The 19,700-nt window shown below is 50.2% G+C and overlaps 1 protein-coding gene across 4 annotated transcripts in view; it reads left to right on the top strand.

Annotated features, from left to right (window-relative positions):
• The first annotated feature begins 7,908 nt into the window (after positions 1 to 7,908).
• Acvrl1 (activin A receptor like type 1) overlaps positions 7,909 to 19,700 on the top strand; it is a 37,086-nt gene continuing 25,294 nt past the window's right edge. Inside the window, exons 1-8 of one of the 4 annotated variants that reach the window (XM_042668791.1) lie at positions 7,909 to 8,067; positions 14,527 to 14,595; positions 15,352 to 15,603; positions 15,800 to 16,008; positions 16,199 to 16,298; positions 17,031 to 17,177; positions 17,480 to 17,755; positions 18,927 to 19,124. In XM_042668791.1, the coding sequence (XP_042524725.1) occupies positions 14,532 to 14,595; positions 15,352 to 15,603; positions 15,800 to 16,008; positions 16,199 to 16,298; positions 17,031 to 17,177; positions 17,480 to 17,755; positions 18,927 to 19,124 (1,246 nt within the window). In that variant the 5' untranslated portion in view covers positions 7,909 to 8,067; positions 14,527 to 14,531. Of the gene's footprint in view, positions 8,068 to 13,896; positions 13,927 to 14,446; positions 14,596 to 15,351; positions 15,604 to 15,799; positions 16,009 to 16,198; positions 16,299 to 17,030; positions 17,178 to 17,479; positions 17,756 to 18,926; positions 19,125 to 19,700 lie in introns of those variants that run through there. The other 3 variants (XM_042668793.1, XM_042668792.1, XM_042668789.1) reach the window with 3 other exon arrangements.

The following is a 19,700-nucleotide window of genomic DNA, read 5'->3' as shown; positions in this document are numbered from 1 at the left end:
GACCTTTCATCTGTCAGCTTTCAGCTGCTGGCCAGGACTCATGCAGGGATCTGGGCCTGTCACCCTCTGTCCTTGCCATCTGAGTACAGTGTCACCTCACTAGTCAGGTGTGGAGAGCATGACCTTTCTTCAACAGGCTATCCCAACTCCTGCTCCAGATCATTAGACCCTGAAACTTGGACCACCGTTACACAGGCAATGCCACATGCAGACATTATCACCCAGGACCCACAGGGATCTTCAGGCTCACAGACACAGAAGTGTACATGGGACAATCGCACCATAGACTCAGGCACACACAGAGGAGTGACACATGCAAGCACATGGGAACACACATAGATGTTCTGACCAAGAGAAAGTCAAGACAAGGAGCTCCCTGGGGCTCTGGGCCTATCCTTTCTTCTTAGCCCTAGTCCCTAGCACTATGCGTTGAGTGTTACATATTGCCTCTCTGTCTCTGTCTCTGTCTCTCTGTGAGTCAGTACTGGGGCTTGAACTCAAGCCTTGAACTCAAGGCCTCTTGCTTTCACTTAGCTTTTTCACTCAAGGATGGTACTCTAACACTTGAGCCACAGCTCCACTTTTAGCATTTTGCTAGTTGATTGGAGATAAGTCTCATGGACTTTCCTGACCAAACTAGCTTCAAGCCATGATCCTTAGATCTCAGCCTCCTGAGTAGCTAGGATTGCAGGTATAAGCCACCAGCACCAGGCTGTATATTACCTTTGTGACTGAGTCTAGAGTTCAAGAGTTTGTTTGACTATTTGGAGTTGGAGTACTGACTGGGCTCAAGCCTTGTCCTCAAGTCCTCTGTTCTCACATAACTTTTTCTTTTCCTCCCTCCCTTCTTCCCTCCCTCCCTCCCTCCCTTCCTCCCTCCCTCCCTCCCTCCCTCCCTCTCTCCCTCCCTTCCTCCCTCCCTCCCTCCCTCCCTCCCTCCCTTCCTTCCTTCCTTCCTTCTTTCCTTCCTTCCTTCCTTTCTTGCTTGTTTGCTTGCTTATTTTTTGTGCTGGTCCTAGGGCTTAAACTTAGGGCCTGGGCACTCTCCCTGAACTTTTCTGCTCAAGACTGGCCCTCTATTACTTGAGTCACAGTATCATTTCTGGCTTTTTGCTGGTTGATTGGAAATAAGAGTCTCATGGACTTTTCCTGCCTGGGCTGACTTTGAACCAAAGTTTTCTGATCTTGGCCTCCTTAGTTACTAGGATCACAGGCATGAGCTACCAGGTACCTGACTCTAGGTACCTTTCCTTTTTTTTTTTTCTTCTTCTGATACTAAGACTCTGGATAGGCCATTTTGGCTGACACTCTGCCACCTGAGCCAGGGTTCCTTTCTTGACTGTGAATGAAGAGCTGTGTTCCCTCTTTCTTGGTGACTATTTCTTTCAGAGCAGCCTCTGATGCCCTCTGGATCCTCCGTTCTGAACATCCATGCCAGTACTCTGCACTGGGGCGTGGGGAGGAAGACAAGGGGCACAGCCCTGTTGGATGTGATGGTATTGAGAACAAGAGTTTGTGTGAGGGCCTTCAGTCCCAGGCCTGGGAAGAGCAGAGCCTGGGCGCGGATACTGAAAGGGCGGGAAAGGGGCAGGATTTATGGCATTTCCCCTCCAGCTGGAAACAAAGGCAGATTCCTGTGTGCAGCAAGAGCAATCCGGCCCCACCCACCTGAGTGGCTGGAGCTGAAGGAAATCCCCCTGGCCTCTGGCCTCACCCAGCCACTTGGGCCTTGCTTTCAAACAATCTGTTTCCCAGCCAACCACATTACCTACTGGCTAATCCTGGAGACCTGCGTCTTGTCCAAATGCTAACCCCTTCCCACTGGAGATGGCCACCTTAACCTGATTAACTGCCTGCCCAGGCAGCAAAGGTCCCCTCATACCATCTCCCCCAGCCCCTTGCCAGTCAACTCGGCCCCTCCCTCACCCAAGCTCAGGCCCAGCCTGTAGGGAAAGAGGCAGGTGCCATCCAAAATGTTCAACAAGACCACCATCAGTTTCATCTGAATATCTCCTAATAACTGAGGCTTCATTCAGTGAATTGACATTTTTCATTTAACATTAAATTCCAAATTCAGGGAAGGGGATGCAGGTCATTTTTTTTTTTTTTAATAATTAATGAAGGTTCAGGAAGAGATCCTGTCAGTACTAATAGGCTAGGAACAGCCAGATTTCTTTCTTTCTTTCTTTCTTCCTTCCTTCCTTCCTTCCTTTCTTCGTTGGTACTAGGGCTTGAACTCAGGGCCTTGAGCTTTTTACTCAAGGCTAGCACTCTACTACTCTTGCCACATCTCCATTTCTGGCTTTTTGATAGTTGATTGGAGGCAATAATCTCATGAACTTTTTCCTGCTCAGTCTGGCTTTAAACCACACTCCTCAGATCTCAGCCTTCTGAGTACCTAAGACTATAGTCATGAACTATCAGAGTCCAGCTTACTATATTATTTAATTTGACAAAATATAATGCTCAATAATTAAAGGGAGGGCTGGGAATGTGGTTTAGTTGTAGAGTGCTTGCCTAGCATGCATGAGGCTTTGGGTTTGATTCCTTGATACCACAGATATTAAAAAAAAAAACAAAAAAAAAACCAAAACTATCTCAATGACCTAAATCCTTTAGCTCTCAAGATATGGTTTTATTTTGGAAGCACTGGAGTTTTGAACTCAGGGCTTACCATGTCTTGGGCAAGTATTATACCACTTGAGCCACATCCCCTGAAGCTTTCAAATAAGCCCTGAAGTGCCAGATGCTAGTGGCTCATGCCTGTAATCTTAGCTACTCAGGTGGCTGAGATCTGAGTATCAATGGTTCAAAGCCAGGCCAGAGAAGGCAAATCTGAGAAACTCTTACCTCCAACAAACCACCAAAAAGCCAGAAGTAGAGCTATGGCTCAAGTGCTAGCCTTGAGCAAAAGAAGCTCTGGGACAGTGCCCACGTCGTGAGGTCAAGGCCTACAACAGACCAAACAAACAAACAATAAAAGCACTGAATTTTAAAATCTAGGTGTTCATATTGTTGAGTGATTGAGGCAAGTACCAAGGGAACAACAGCTAAAACTTTAGGAGAAGGGATATCCCAGTGAGAGGGTCAGGCGATAGACACAGATGTAATAAACTATTGTGTGGGGGTTGATACTGGGGCTTGAACTCAGGACCTCCCTCAATTGCTTGGCTTTTTTTGCTCATGGTTGGCACTCTACCACCATGTGAGCTACACATCTAGTCTGGCATTTTGCTGGTTAATTAGAGTAAATATCTCTCAGCCTTTTCTGCCCACGCAAGCTTTGTATCAAGATCCTCAGATCTCAGCTTTCTGAGTTGCTAGGACTACAGACATGAGGCACTGGTGCCTGGCTTCCTATTATAAACGCTTACACAGACTTCTATTTATTTATTTTACCCTGTGCTTATTTGGGATTTGATTTTTTTTTCCCCCTAGTGACTCCCTTTGACTTCACAGCCCATGGTTATCCATGCATCTGTACCGCAATCCTGTAGCTTGGAAAGGCAATATTTATGACTTATCTTGAGCAGATAGGAAACAGAGGCCACTCAGCTCTCCCACAGCCTCTTGTCTGCTGACTCCTGATTCAGTGCTCTTTCTTCTCTCCCAACTCTGTCCACTACTAACCAACAAGCCAACATTGATGTGGGTTTGCAACAGTATGGGATTTCTTTATATGTTTTGCTGATAGCCTATGGTAGAGGAAGCGTTATCAACCCCTTCTGCAGAAGTGGAAAATGAGGCTCCCAGCGTGGCATTCTAACTCCAAGCTTGAGCTCTTTCCACTGACTCTCCTCTTCTTCAGTAGTCTGACTGGTTTAGTAGTGAGAGTTTGGGGCTCCAGAAAGCATGTAGCATAGGGAGATCCAAGGAGATAGGTCTTGACTGGCTTCCCAACAGGGACTGGGCTTCATGCCCTCCCCCGTCCCCCCACTGACCGTGGCATCCCACGGAGGCCTTCTCAGCCCCGCCCTCCTGCCCTCAGCTGCCATCCCTTCCTCCCCAAGTTGCATCCTGAGATGAGTCATCTCCAGTTCAGGGTGGGCAGGGAGTGGACAAACCCCTGCAGAGTGGGGCAGAGCACCAGCTATGGAAGAGCAATGAGGAAGAGGAAGATGACTAGGCGGCTTCAAGTCTGGGAATCTGGCTGGTGTTTGACAGCCTCTTCCTGAGGAGTCGGGCTGCACTCTGGCTTCCAGGCCTAGGCACTAAACTGCCTTTTGTTGTTGTTGTTGTTGTTGTTGGTCATGGGGCTTGAAGTCAGGGCCTGGGCACTGTCCTTGAGCTCTTTTGCTCAAGGCTAACACTCTACCACTTTGAGCCACAGCTCCACTTCCAGTTTTCTGGTGGTTAATTGGAGGTGAGATTCTTACAGACTTTCTTGCCCTGACGGCTTCAAACCATGATCCTCAAATCTCATTTGCCTAAGAAGTTAGGTTTACAGGCATAAACCAGCAGCACCTGGCCCAAACTGCCTTCTGACCTGAGCTGTCGTGACAGAGCCTGGAAGCAGGTAGTTTACTAAAAAAAGTGATACTTGAACTTAATGCACACAGCAGGTTCTGAAAGGTCAAGGGGTGCATTGTCTTGCCTCCATGTTGGACTTCATGTCTCCTACCACCAGTAGAGGCCGATCTCCTTGGAATTTTACCCCTATTCTCCCCAGAACCTTCAGATCTCTGCTTCAAGCACTGCTGGGAAATCCTTCTGTGTATCTAAATCTAAATCAGAGTCCCTTGGCCTGTTTCCTTTCATTCTGTCCACACTGAATATAGGGAACAGCTGGTCCCTGTGAGCAATTTATTCTTGTAGACTTGGACACCGTGTGTAATTCCTTTTCTATGTCCTCATTGGTTTGAGGCCCCAGAGCTTTCTCCAACTCTCTGACTTTCCTCTGACTACTCCCCAAGGCTCTCTGTGTGCTTGTGGGAAGCCTGGGGCTTGCAAATGTGCTCAAAAGCACCAGTCAAATCTGGCACTGGTGGCTCATGCTTGTAATCCCAGCTACTCTGGAGGCTGAGATCTGAGGATCTCAGTTCAAAGCCAGCCTGGGCAGGGAGGTCTGTGAGACTCTTATCCCAATAAAATACTGAGAAAAGGCTGGAAGTGGCACTGTGGAAGAATGCTAGCCTTGAGTAAAAAGAAGCCCAGGGACAGCACTCAGGCCTTGAGTTCAAGCCCCAGGACCATCAAAAAAAAAAAGCACCAGTCAGGGTCAAGAGGGTTTTGTGGTTGGTAAGGTGGGGATAGCCTAACACTGATGAATAGCATCATCTTCTACCAGGTCTTCTGTAGACTTGTAATTTTGCTTCACTTTTTTTTTTTTCTGCTCAGGGATAGTGCTCTACCACTTCCATTTCCAGCAATTTGCTAGATAATTGGAGATGAGTGTCTTGGATTTAGCTGGCTTGGAACCAGACTCCTCTGATCTCCGCCTCCTAAGTAGTTAGGATTACAAGCGTGAGCCACCGGTGCCCCGCTTTCCTCTACGTTTAATCTGCTTCTCAAAGCTGCCCACAGAAAGCCTCCCATCCCCACTGCCTCTCTTCAGAGACTCTCAAGCTCTTGACCAACTCCAGAGTCTCTCATAGCTGCCTTCCCCAGGAGCCAGGCAATGAATTCACACTGTGGAGATCCTATGGGATCCTGGCCCAGGGCTCTCACTCCCACTTCCCAGGACAGAAATCCATGGACTTGGGGCCAGAGAGATTGGCAAGAAGCCATAGCAAGCAGGGGGAAGAGTGGGTGTGAAAGATGGCGTGTAGCCACACCCCCATTATGCACTAATAGAGTGCCAAAGTAGCGGCTATCATCTGAATGAGCAGATACTGTAATCCCATAGGACTTCCTATTGCCTGCAGGACATGGTCAGTCCGGACACTGAAATTTGGTTGTATAGGCTTCTGGGAATTCATGACGCTTACAAGCTGTGAAGCAACTGTGGGTGGGGGTGGGGAGGGTTTCAGAGGAGGAAATGAGGTCAGTCAACAATTTATACCTGTCTGAGCCTCTGGCCATTGTCTCCAGGAGCCACTCAACTGTCATAGGGTGAGGTGGAATGTCCCGGGACCATCTTCTAGAATCCTCTCATAAGAGCAAGATATCTTAAGAGGTTCACTCTTTCAACTGGGCACCAAGGCCACTTCTACTCCAGCCTGTGTCTGTGTGTCTGTGTGTCTGTGTGTGTGTCTGTGTATGTTTGCCAGTACTGGGGATTGAACTCAGAACCTGGGTGCTGCCTCTGAGCATTTTTTGTTCAAGTTTAGCCTTCTACCACTTAAGCCACAGTTCCACTTCCACTTTTGTGGTAATTAACTAGAGATAAGAGTCTTATAAGGGGGCACTGGTGGCTCATACCTGTAATCCTAACTACTCAAAAGGCTGAGATCTGAGGACCGAGGTCCAAAGCCAGCCTAGGGAAGGAAAGTCCATTAGACTCTTATCTCCATTTAACCACCAGAAAAATGTCTCAAAGTGGTAGAGCACTATCCTTGAGCAGAAGAGCTCAAGGATAGCACCCAGGCCCTCAGTTCCAGTCCTGGATTTAAAAAAAGTCTCATGCACTTTCTTGCCCAGGCTGACTTTAAACTAGGATCCTTAGATAGCTAGGTTTATAGGTGTGAGCCACTGGCCCCCAGCTACTCCCAGCCTTTTCATATTAACTTAATCAACAAACTCCTTTATCAAGGGCCCATTTTGTGTCTCCTCAGCATGCAGCATCTTTGCTGTGCGCTCAGATGAGCACTATGTCCTTAGCTGTGGAATTTGTGTACTATGCTCATCTAACAGAGGGGAGGGACCTGCAGCCAGAGGGAGGCATCACTTGCCTAAGGTTAGTAACTAGCCTGGAGTCCCAGGAGTGGTCTGACTTCAGTCTGTGTGGATAACCAGAAGGCTAAGAATAAAACTCAAGTTCGGCCAAGTGAGGCAGGGTGTTTGTACAATCCCAGTGTGTGCTGGAGCATCAGGAGGAAGAGTTAATTTTCTCATGAAGTTGACGCTACTCTTCTTCCCTCCAACGCCTTGGAGACTCTGTTCCCCCTTTTCTAAAGCCCCATGTGAGGGGCCCTTTTTGGAAAGAAATTCCAAGGCTGCTCTCAGCCCTCCTTCCATTTCTGGCCACCCCTGAAGGAGAGGGCGACCTGACCTGTCCCGGGGGCTACACTGAGCCTGGAGACTCAGACCATCCTCACCCCTGACACAGGAACCACCCTATCTTGACCTCTTTAGCCATGGGCTGAGCGCCATGGGGCAGCCTTCGAAAAGAGGGGAGGAGATGGATGCATAAAGAGGCCAGAGGGAGGAGGCCAGAAGAATTTAAGCCGAGTGGGAAGTCTTTAAGAGTGGAGCCAACATTTTGTTGGAACCTTCCAGCCCCAAACTCTATCCTTGCTGCTCTGAACCTCTTAGACTAATAACCCCCCAGTGACAGTGGGGTAAGGATCTGCCCAGGCTACCCCTGCGTGTGCCCTTCCCTCGGTCCCTTGCTTCCCCTAGGGCCCATCAGCTCCTGCAGGGGGGAGCGGGTTGGGAGGGGGGAGCGGGTTGGGAGGGGGGAGCTACCCCCTCTGGGCCTCCAGACTCCAGCAACTCGGCTCTGGCCCCCAGGGCTCCCGCCAGGACCCAAGGGACCCATGGCGCAAGTCCACCAAGGTCCGCCCCCTCGGGAAGGAGGATGTGGGAGGCCGGGGCAGGGGGCCTGGGGATGACTGTCCTGGAGGGGGGGCGGGGGGGTTCTGGAAACCACACTGGAGAGGCCTGGGTCCTGAGGCCCAGCGAGGGGCGATCGGGCGGCCTGTGGGTGAGCTGGGCAATAGGAAACGGTTTATTAGGAGGGAGTGGTGGAGCTGGGCCAGGCAGGAAGACGCTGGAATAAGAAACATTTTTGCTCCGTCCCCTTCCCAGTCCTGGGAGGCCGCCCGCCGCGCTAGCGCGCAGAGCGAGCCCCTCCCCGGCTCCAGCCCGGATCCCAGCCCCGGACCCCGGACCCCGGGCCCCCAGCCCCACGCTCTTACGAGGGGAGGCCCCGCCCGCGGCACACTCCGGTCCTGCCCGCGCCCAAAGGTGAGTCGAAGTCGGAAGGAGGGAGGCCTGACCCCCGCCCTAAGGCCCCCTTACTTCGGGCAGAGCCAGCTGTCCCAGCTGTCCCAGCCGTCCCGTGGCTGTCAGCGCACACCTGAGACTGGGAGGAGCCGGGCGAATTCCTCCACTGGGAATCCAAAACCTTTGCTCCTATTAGGAGCACGCGCAGGAGCTGGGGCGAGGAGGGGGGGGGGGGTGAGGGGGGAGAGGGGAGTAACGGGGGAGAGGGGAGTAGGGGGGAGAGGGGAGGAAGGGGGAGAGAGGGGAGTAAGGGGGGAGAGGGGAGGAAGGGGGCTCTCACTTCTAGCTCCGCTGCTCCTGTGACCTGCAGGGTCATGTGTGTGTGTGTGTGTGTGTGTGTGTGTGTGTGTGTGAGAGAGAGAGAGAGAGAGAGAGAGAGAGAGAGAGAGAGAGCGCAGGTGTGAGTGTCCACCTACATTCCACATTGTTGGCTTTCGCTTGGAGCCCACTTTTCCCAGATCAGGAACCTGGTGCCAATGTCATCTCACAATCCCCACTCAGCCTAGCCCTGCGTGGCCTCACAAAGCCCCCTGTCACAGCCTCCCTTCAGGACCTAGGACAAAGGGGATTCCAGGGGATTCCCAGGAGGCTGAAGCCTTTGAAGCTCCTGAGCTGACTGTATCCTGTCTTATTTTCCAAGGAAAGGTGGTACCCTCCAGGTCAGAGCAGCTTCTGAGTTTTTATCTGGCCTCTCACCTGGCTTCTGTGTCACTGAATTAAAAAAAAAAAAAATTAGCCAGGTGCTGGTGAGTCACTCTTGTAATCCTAGCTACTCAGGAGGCTGAGATCTGAAGATCGTGGTTCAAAGCCAGCCAGGGCAGGAAAGGCTATGAGACTCTTATCTCCAATTAATGACCAGAAAACAGGGAGTGGCACTGTGGCTCAAGTGGTAGAGCCCTGGCCTTGAACTGAAGAGCTGAGGGACAGGGTCCAAGCCTAGAGTTCAAGCCCCACGCCAACAACAGCAATAACAACACAACAACAACAACAACAAAACACCTAGATTTTCCAGGAGCCCTTGGCTCAAGCCTATAATCCTAACTACAAAAGGAGGCTGAGATTTGAGGATTTGAGTTCAAAGCCAGCCCGGGCAGACAAGTCTGTGACACCCTTCTCTCCAATTAATTACCAAAAAGCAGGAAGTAGAAGTGTAGTAGCTCAAGTGGTAAGACTCAACACTGAGCAAAAAAAAGCTAAGGAACTACACCCAGGCCCTGAGTTCAAGCTCCAGGATACCACCCCCCACCAAAAAACAGCTACATTTTTGTTTTGAGTACTTACTACATAGACACTTCCAGACATTTTTGTCTCATGTAATCCTGGCTGCAGTCTAGCAAATGAAGGGTTATTATGCCTAGCCTCCAGAAGAAGAGACAGGTTCCGACCTGAATAACTTGTCCAGAGTTCCTTAGGTGGTGTCAATAGCATGGTTGGGGTTTTAATAACATTTATTAAGGGCTTATTGTATACCATTTAGTATTCTGCTAAATACCTTTATTACATTACACCTATGAAATAAACACTATTATTATTCCCATTGTACCTATGAGGGGAAGCTTACACCTAGAAATTTTAAGTAACTTACTTCAATTCTGATAGATACAAGTGGTTGTGAGTGGATTTGAACCCAGGTCTACATGATCCAGAGCCTACACTCTCATTTCTCTATTATAGAGTAGTCCCTTCTTATCTGCAGTTTTGTTTTCTCAGAGTTTGGTTATCTGCAATCAGCTGTAGTGTGAAAATATTAAATGGAAACTTCCAGAAATGACCAGTTTCTAAATTCTACATTGTGCACAGTCCTGAACTGTGTGTTGAAACCTTGTGTCATCCCTCTCTGCCCACCTCAGATGTGAATTATCCCTGGGTCCAGTGTGTGCACACTGTGCTGCCCACCTGCCCATGAGTCACTCATTAGCTGTCATGATTTTCAAATTGACTATGGAGGTTGTTGTAGGGCTTCTGTTCAAGTAGCCTTATAATGATTGGGATTACAGTCATGGTGGTTCATGCCTATAATCCCAGCTACTCAAGAGGCAGGAGGATGGGAGTTCAAAGCCATTGCAAGCAAAATTAGTGAGACTCAATCTAAAAAACAAAGCACTAACAAAAAAGCTAGGGATTTCAGAAGAGTGGCTGCCTAGCAAATGTAAGGCCTGGGTTCAATCCACAGGACCTAAAAAGGAAAAAGGACGGAAGGAAGGAAGGCGAAAGAAAGAAAAAAAGAGAGAGAGAGAGAGAGAGAGATGGAAAGGCAGGAAAAAAGAAAGAAAGAAAGAAAAAGGAGAGAGAGAAAAGCAAAGCCTGAAGCTGAGCACTGGTGGCTCATACCTGTAATCCTAGCTACTCAGGAGGCTGAGATCTGAGGATCACTGTTTGAAGCCAGCCCAGGCAGGAAAGTCTGTGAGACGAATTAACCACCAGAAAACAGGAAGTGGCACTGTGGCTCAAAATGGTAGAGCAAAAAAGCTCAGGGACAGTGCCCAGGCCCTGAATTCAAGTCCCATGACTGACAGAAAAGAAAAAAGACTTTAAAAAAAGCAGGTTGTTAAAATTACTGTATTTTCTTATATTGTTGTTAATTTCCCCTCCCTTACCCCCCACCCGCGCCCCAGTCCTGGGGCTTGAACTCAGGACCTGGGCACTGTTCCTAAGCTTCTTTTGCTTAGGCTAGCACTCCAACACTTGAGCCAAAGCACCACTTCTGACTTTTTATGTTTATGTGGCTTCATGCATGCTAGGCAAGCACTCTACCCACTAAGCCACATTCCTGGCCCTCTCTCTTTTGATGACAGTCCTGTGGCTTGAACTTAGAACTTGGGTGCTGTCCTTGAGCTTCATTTTGCTCAAGGCTAGCACTCTATCACTTGAGCCACAGCACCATTTCCAGCTTTGTCTGAGTAATTTATTGGAGATAGGTCTCATGTATTTTCCTACCCTAGCTGGCTTCGAACTACAATCCTCAAATCTTAGCTTCCTGAGTAGCTAGGATTACAGGTGTGAGGCACTAGCTCCCAGCTAACAGGAAAGGATTTATAAACAGCAATCTAAGTTGGTTAAGGCACATTTAATGATTATGGGTATGTGATGTGTTGTCCTGAGCCCCAGTTTCCCTATGGGATTGTAAGGATTAAATGCAATAAACCATTCAAGTTCAGTACTTGGCTTGTAACTAGTACTTACAACCAGTAAAGTATTACTGTTATTTCATAGTGTTAAGCTAATGTTTGGAATTATCTTAACATTTGTGATTTCTGGCCAGTAACACTGATACTTCAGTCTGCAGGAGATATTCCATGCAGCTTTGCTAAGAAGCCAAAAGATAGTAGAAGACCATACAAGTTTGTTTGTGAGGCAATCAGATGCAGTGTGAACTGTATGCAGTCGGCTCTGAATCTGGCTTGGTAAGAACCCAGATTCATGGAAGTGGCACTGTGGCTCAAGTGGTAGAACGCTCGCCTTGAGCTGAAGAGCTCAGGGACAGTGTCCAGGCCCAGAGTTCAAGCCCCATGACCGACAAAAATAAAAAAGAACCCAGATCCACTCCTGCATTTAGCTTTGTTGGGAGCATATTTAAGAGCTGGATATCCTGGCATGGCATCAGTGGCTTGTACCTGTCATCCTAGCTACTCGGGAGACTGAACTCTGAGGATCACAGTTTGAAGCCAGCCTGGGCAAGAAAGTCTGAAAGACTCTTATCTCCAATTAACTACTTGAAAAGCCAAAAGTAGAACTGTGTCTCAAGTGGTAGAGAGCTATCCTTGAATAAAAAAGCTCAGGGACAGCACCCAGACCATGAATTTGAGCCCCAGGACCAGCAAACACACACACACACACACACACACACACACACACACACACACACACACACACACACACACACACACACACACAAGAACTGGACATCCCAATTGTACTCCATTACACTCCAAGGATTAGATCATATATGACTTTCTGCAATGTTACTGTCTTTTCCCTGTACTTCTAATGTCCAGATCAAAGATCTCATCCCCACACTCACCCTACAGTGTCACTAAGTCCTTGGCCTTGTACTTAGCCTTGTTCGTTCCTGCTCCCCCAGGAGATGGACACAGAGTAAGATCTAGAATCCCTTCTCTCTGCAGCCCATGTCCACTCACCCAGCAGGGCACTGAACAGCAGAATGACAGCTCAGGAGCCAGGCACAGCTCTGTGTAGGATGTGTTACTTACCGCCGAGTGCCTGCACAAACTGCCCAGACTTTCATGGAGAACAGTTTACAAAAGCATGTTTTGTTTTGCTGGTCTCCAGATAGACTGGATGGGGATCTGGAGTTAGGGGTGAGACCACAAGCTGTGCATCTGTGTAATAGAGAAGGCAAACAGGTGGCCAGGAGACGGGGAGGGAAATGCAAGCTTGGATAGAAGGACCCAGAAGAATGCCAGAGGTCTCTTTGGTTTTAGCCACTTCCTGCCCCATACCCTCTTCTTAGTTGCTTTCTGGGCAAGTGATGACTGCCAAGAGTGACTGCTTGACCACACTTTAGTGGGCAAGCTTATCTGGAACATTCTGCCTGGCCCACTGCAAAGTGATTGCCAGAGTTCTCACTGGTTGCCCAGAAGAGTGAGGCAGGAGATCAGGCAGAGGCCAGGGACAACGCTGCAGCCCAGGGCTCTGCTTCCTCTCCAGGCCAGGCCTCTGGGCCAGAGAAAGCCCAGACAGGAAGGCTAGAGCTGCCATCAGCCAGAGAGGCCCATGAAGCCCTCTTACCGCCCTACCCTCAGCCATTCTGCCCACAAAGCCCCAGCTCCTTGGATTTTCATTTGGTACCAATCTGAGACTATGGACCCTTTGTAACCTGGCTATATGCACATCCTTACCAGCCTCACTTTGTGTGTATGTGTGTGTGTGTGCGTGTGTGTGTGTGTGTGTGTGTGTGTGTGTGTGTGTGTGTGTATACTGGGGCTTAAATTCAGGGCCTGAGTGCTGTCTCTTTGCTTTTTGGCTTAAGGCTGGTGCTCTATCACTTAGGTCACTTAGCTCCCCTTTCTGCTTTTTGCTGGTTAATTGGAAATAAGAGTCTCAAGGACTTTCCTACCTAGGAACTTCAATCCTCCTAAATCACTAGGATTACAGGTGCCCAGCAACCTACCAGCCTTACCTGTATTAGGCCAGAAATAAAACTTTTTTTCTCTTGGGGTCCAATCCCTACACACATGACTCCCCACTCTGCTCATCACAAAGTCCTTGATGCTGCAGCCTCAGCCCACATTTTCTGCTTCTAAAGCTGTGAGAAATGAAGAGTGGGGTTGGGGTGGCTTCTAATTCACAAGTCTACTTGGGTCCTCAGTTGGAGACTCTCATAGACCAGATGGAGACTATCATAGACCAGAATGATTCCTTTTAACAGTCTCTAGGACACTTCTGGAAAAGTCTAACCCTGGCCCACCATGTGTGCAAGTGTATTTCACTTCCCCTCCTGCATCACTGGCCCACACACCCCTAACTCTTTCTCAGCACAAAAGGACAAGAAGGGGTCAGGGAATGGCTCTGGAGGGCACCTTTGTCTCTGGTGAGGTTGGCAGAGGTCCCTTTACAGTTGGCATGACATAGAATTGCTAAGCCTTTCCATGTTGGTGACAATCCTGCAGGCTCAGACCTGAGGAGACAGAGGGAGGAGCCCTGAATGGGGAATCTGGACACCTGGGTTGGACTCCTATTCTTGCAATGGAGTCCTGCCTGACGCTGGACAAGCTTCCCTTCTTGTGAGCCTTAATCTTTTCTCTAACATCAGAAACTGTCCTTTGACTTGCCAGGGCTCCTCTCTGGCTGTGTCAGGTAGTTCTTTGAACCCAAAGTGGGTCCTCCAGGCCCTATGGCTGCCCCGGCCTGCCCTGACAACATGCTCTTAATTCCCTGCTCTGCGTGACTCCTGCCTGTTCTATCCAGACCCCAATCTAAACAATCTTGATTCCTGTTCCCAACTTGGCGGGACCCTGAATGGCAGGAAGTGAAGACAGGAGCCTGTTTATGTTTGAGGCTGCCAGGGCTAGGGATGGGGGAGGTGGGGGTTGTTCTGGGAAAGGGTGGGCAAAGGTGGAGGCTGAGAGAGGGGAGCTGCTAGAAGAGATTCTCCTTGCAACCCTCCCAGCCTGCTCCAGTCTAAGCGCAGCAGCAGACTGTGCAGATCTGGGGTTCTTTCCAGTTCTCAGTCACTGAAACATGGCTTTCCACCCTTCACCCCTAACAGGATGGTTTCCATGGGGAAGTGAACCAGGACTTCCCTTGCAGGCCCCGCCCCAAAACCAGACGTAGGATTGGGGAGGTGGCCTCTGCCTCCTCCCCCCCTCAAACCTTCCAGTAATTTCCTTCTGGTAGGAGAGAGCACAGCTGTCACATTTGTAGATCTTACCTCCCCTCCTCTCACTCTCCTGTCTCCAGGGACCATGACCTTGGGCCTCCCCGGGAGGAGTCTTCTGATGCTGTTGATGGCCTTGGGCCTGACTCAGAGTGAGTATGGGAGGAACCTGGGCCTGGATGGAGAAAGACTATTTGGGCACAACTCAGCTCTTGCTGGGTTGAATCTGAGATGCTGCAGAGCGGTTAGGAGTGGCTGGAGGGTGGGGATAGAAAGATTCAATTAGGCTAAACTTCCAGCTGTCCCAACTCTCTTTGTTTTATGTGTGTATGTGTGTGTGTGTGTGTGTGTGAGAGAGAGAGAGAGAGAGAGTGACACACACACACACACACACAGAGAGAGAGAGAGAGAGAGAGAAAGGGCTTAAACTCATGTCCCTTTAACTTTTTCATTCAAGGCTGGCACTCTACCACTTGAGCCACAGCTCCACTTTTGTTGGTTAATTGGAGATAAGTCTCACCGACTTCTTTTGAGCCTCAGATCTCCACATCCTGACAGCTTTTGCTGTCTTCTTAATATAATCCTGAAGGCTGGCGCTTTATCATACTCCAGGGTGGGTTCCTACAGGTTGGGGTGGGGAGTGTTAGCAAAGAGAGCCTTGGAGAGTCTTCAGGGGCCTGGAGGTTGGGTGTCAGGACAGACAGGGGGAAAAGCTTCTCAATTTCTGCTGCCCCCATTGAGGTAAGGCCCTGAGGAAGGATGATCAGGGGATGGAAGTAAGGGATCAAAGGCCTCCAAGGGTTTGTTTGAGGGGCCAGAAGGGAGGGGATGTTGGGACAGGAATGGATGTGGACCTTACTTTTGGAAAGCTGTGCCCAGCATGGCTGAGCTTGCAGTGTGTCTCTCAGGTGACTCCATGAAGCCTTCTCGGCGCCCGCTGGTGAACTGCACGTGTAAGAGCCCATACTGCAGGGAGCCTACCTGCCTGGGCATCTGGTGTACAGTGGTGCTGGTTAGGGAGCAGGACAAGGACCCCCAAGAATATCGGGGCTGTGGGAGCCAGAACCAGGAGCTCTGCAGGGGGCACCCCACTGAGTTCGTCAATCATTACTGCTGCGACAGTCCCCTCTGTAACCACAACGTGTCCCTGGTGCTCAAGGGTAAGTCTGGTGGCCTGCCAGCCCTTCCCCATCCTCTCAGACCCTGCCCTCCCTCCCCTGCTGTCTTCTCCTCTGCCTCATAACAGGGAGGTAGGGGGCAGGGGCAGGAGGCTGCCACTGGACTGGCACAGTGATCTGGCCCAGTGCAGAGGAGCTGGACTGGTGGAAGCTGGGACTTAGTGTCCCCCTCCCCCAGCTACTCAACCTCCTACGAAGGAGCCAGGAATAAGCCAGCTGCCTCTGATCCTGGGTCCTGTACTGGCCTTACTGGTCCTGGTGGCTTTGGGTGCTCTGGGAGTATGGCATATCCGGCGAAGGCGAGAGAAACAGCGGGGTCTACGCAGCGACCTGGGCGAGTCGAGCCTCATCCTGAAGGCATCTGAGCAGGGGGACAGCATGCTGGGGGTATGATCCTGGGACCCAGGATGGAGGTATGGGCAGACAGGAGCTACAGAGTCAGGTGGGGGTGGGGGTCCACTCAGAAATTAGGGTTGTCAGAGAACTGGTCCTGTGAGGAGCATGTAGTGACCTGATTGAGGCCAGAAGGGGGCTGTGTGGTGGGAATAGCTTCTGAGTGGCTTCTTGGTATTTCCAGGACTTCCTGGACAGTGACTGCACCACAGGCAGTGGCTCAGGGCTTCCCTTCCTGGTGCAGAGGACAGTGGCGCGCCAGGTTGCTCTGGTGGAGTGTGTGGGTGAGTGGAGGGTTTGGGCTTGGGGAGCAGGGACAAAGAGTTTCTGTAAGCATGGAGGAGTAAGGGAAATCTTGGCATCCAGAGTCAAATAGAAAGAGAAGGGTGAGAATGGGAATTCTGCGGCAGGGAGTAAGAGATGGACCAGGGCCTAAGTCTTTTTGCAGGAGCAAAACATAGTATGGGAACCTGGCACCAGTGGCTCATGCCTATAATCCTAGTGCTCAGGAGGCTGAGATCTGAGGATCATAGTTCAAAGCCAGCTAGGGCAGGAAAGTCTTTGAGGCTCTTTTTTTTTTGGTCTGGTTGTGGGGCCTGAACTCTGGGCCTGGGCATTATCCCTCAGCTCTTCAGCTCAAGGCTAGCGCTCTACCACTTGAGCCACAGCTTATGTGGTGCTAAGGAATCAAACCCGGGGCCTCATGCATACAAGGCAAGCACTTCACCACTGAGCCACTCTCCTAGCCCTCTTTGAGACTCTTACATCTACTAAACTACCAAAAAAGTGGGAAGTAGAGCTGTGGCTCAAGTGGTAGAGCATTAGCCTTTAACACAAAAGCTCAGGGGCAGAGCCCAGGCCCTGAGTTCAAGCCCCAGGACTGACACCAAAAAAAATAAAGATATGCATAAAGTTAAAGGTTCTGTAGGTAGGATTGGCATAGCATCTGGATGCGGGGAGAAGGTACTTCCAGAGCTGTGTGTGATTCTCACTTTCTCCTCTGGCCATTGAACCAGGAAAGGGGCGCTATGGAGAGGTCTGGCGGGGCTTGTGGCATGGTGAGAGTGTGGCAGTCAAGATCTTCTCCTCCAGAGATGAACAGTCATGGTTCCGGGAGACAGAGATCTACAACACGGTGCTGCTCAGACATGACAACATCCTAGGCAAGGGTGGGGGGAGTAGAGGGGGAACTGTCCCTGCTGTGCCAAGCTTGGAGCTTCCATCTCCTGCTCTCGGGCTGGAGTCCACACACTTCTCAACTTTGACTTAATCCAAAGTCTCCCGGCCCACCTTCAGCTTAACTTCTGGCTCCAGTAACTCTGCTCCCTGATCAGAATGAAATGAATCCCTAACCAGCTCCAGCTTTGGCCACTGGTGCCAGGGTCCTACCTTGGACCCTGACCAGCCCAGCCTCCCTTTTCCCCAGTCCTTTGGTTCAGTCACCTGATCCTTCTTTCACACACAGGCTTCATCGCCTCCGACATGACCTCACGCAACTCCAGCACACAGCTATGGCTCATCACTCACTACCACGAGCATGGCTCCCTCTATGACTTTCTACAGAGACAGACCCTGGAACCCCAGCTGGCCCTGAGGCTGGCTGTGTCTGCTGCCTGTGGCTTGGCACATCTGCACATGGAGATCTTTGGCACGCAGGGCAAACCGGCCATCGCCCATCGTGACCTCAAGAGTCGCAATGTGCTAGTCAAGAGCAACCTGCAGTGCTGTATCGCTGACCTAGGTGGGTGTGCAAAGTGGGATGGAAGAGGGAGAAGGAGGTGAGGCAGGGTGAGGAGGACCCTGGGCAGGTGGACAGAGTTGGTACTCTGGGCTTCTTTGCCTGTTTTGGTGAACTGAGACTATGACTAGTACTTGAAAACTTGGAGAAATCTGTTGTCTCATTTCTCTTTCACAAGAGTCCTAAAGTTGTCTTAAATCCCCCTGTGTGTGTGCATGTGTACATGTGTGTGTGCATGTGTATTTGTATATGTGTGTGTGTGTGTGTGTGTGCTGGTACTGAGGCTTGAATTCAGGGCCTTATACACTCCCTTGGCTTTTTTTGCTCATGGCTGGTACTCTACCACTTGAACCATACCTCCATTTCTAGTTTTTGGTGGTTGATTGGAGATAAGAGTCTCACAGACTTTTTTTGTCCATCTTGCTTGAATAATGATTCTCAGATCTCAGCCTCCTGAGTAGCTAGGATTACAGGTATGGGCCACTGGTACCCCCACTTAACTCCCCCCCCCCATTTTTTTGTTTTCTTCTTTTTTTGTCACTTGTGGGGCTTGAACTCTGGGCCTGGGTACTGCCCCTTAGCTCTTCAGCTCAAGGCAAGTGCTTTACCACTTGAATCACAGCACCACTTCCGGTTTTCTGGTACTTAATTGGAGATAAGAGTCTCACAACTTTCCTGCTTTTCTGCCTGGGCTGGCTTTGAGCCACAATCCTCAGACCTCAACCTTCTGAGTAGCTAGGCTTACAGGCATGACCCACCAGTGACTCGTTTAACTCCCTTTTCAAGGCCAGAGTCTTTCCACCACTCACACTAGCTCCAGGAGGGAAGAAATCCAGGAGTCCAAGAACCTCATCCTGGCTTCATTTGGGCACATCCTTCCCAGCAGCCCCCAGCCCATTCTCCAGCACTGACTTCATGGTTCTTCTCTGTGAAATGGACATCATAAAGCCAGCCTTGCCTATACACATCTCAGTGGGTTCTTGGGTCTATACAAGAGAAGGGTAACTGGAATAGGTGTTCTCCCTCTGGCCACTGCCTTCCAGCCAATCTTAGGACAGGTCTCTCTGTCTGCTCCCCTATGTCTGTCTCCTGCCTCCTGGGCCCCCTCTGCCTCTGGAAATAGCTCTGTGTGGGCCAGACTGAGTGGCTAGAGTGTCAAATCTTCTACCCGTAGGCCTGGCTGTGATACACTCCCAGGGTAGTGATTACCTGGACATCGGCAACAACCCGAGAGTGGGCACCAAGCGGTACATGGCGCCCGAGGTGCTGGATGAGCAGATTCGCACTGACTGCTTTGAGTCCTACAAATGGACTGATGTCTGGGCCTTTGGCCTGGTGCTGTGGGAGATCACCCGGAGGACCATCATCAATGGTGAGAGGCTACCACGCTCAGCGTGGGAGAAGGGGAAGGAGGCCGGTAGAGATGGGGGCTTCCTGCAGTGGCTGCTGACCATGGCCTGAGGGGTTTGAAGCTATGACTCCTAGTATTCTTCACTGTCACCCACTGGCTGAGTCAGCCAAGTGGCCGTGTGTGTGTGTGTGTGTGTGTGTGTGTGTGTGTGTGTGTGTGTGTGTGTGCGCGCGTGTGCTGGTCCTGGGCTTGAACTTAGGGCCTGGGCACTGACCCTGAGCTTTTTTGCTCAAGACTAGTGCACTACTACTTGAACCTCAGCCCCACTTCCAGCTTTTTTTTTTTTTCTTTTTGGTAGTTAACTAGACATCAGAATCTCATGCCTGGGCTGGCTTTGAATCACAACCCTCAGACCTCAGCCTCCCAAGTAGCTAGGATTACAGGTGTGAGCCACCAGCATTCAGCCTAAGTGACCTTTTAAGGAACATGTGTCTGAATGTGGCTGTAAAACCTGAAATATTATCTCACATGTGTTGAGCCTAAAAATGTGACATGCTATATTCTCTCCACATACTATCTTCTTTAAATCTCCCATTT

Source organism: Dipodomys spectabilis, unplaced genomic scaffold (assembly GCF_019054845.1).
Source record: "Dipodomys spectabilis isolate Male_0828 unplaced genomic scaffold, ASM1905484v1 ptg000477l, whole genome shotgun sequence".
In the NCBI taxonomy this organism is placed as follows: domain Eukaryota; kingdom Metazoa; phylum Chordata; class Mammalia; order Rodentia; family Heteromyidae; genus Dipodomys; species Dipodomys spectabilis.
Note: the sequence above shows the minus strand (reverse complement) of the source record. Positions and strands in the feature narration are given on the sequence as shown.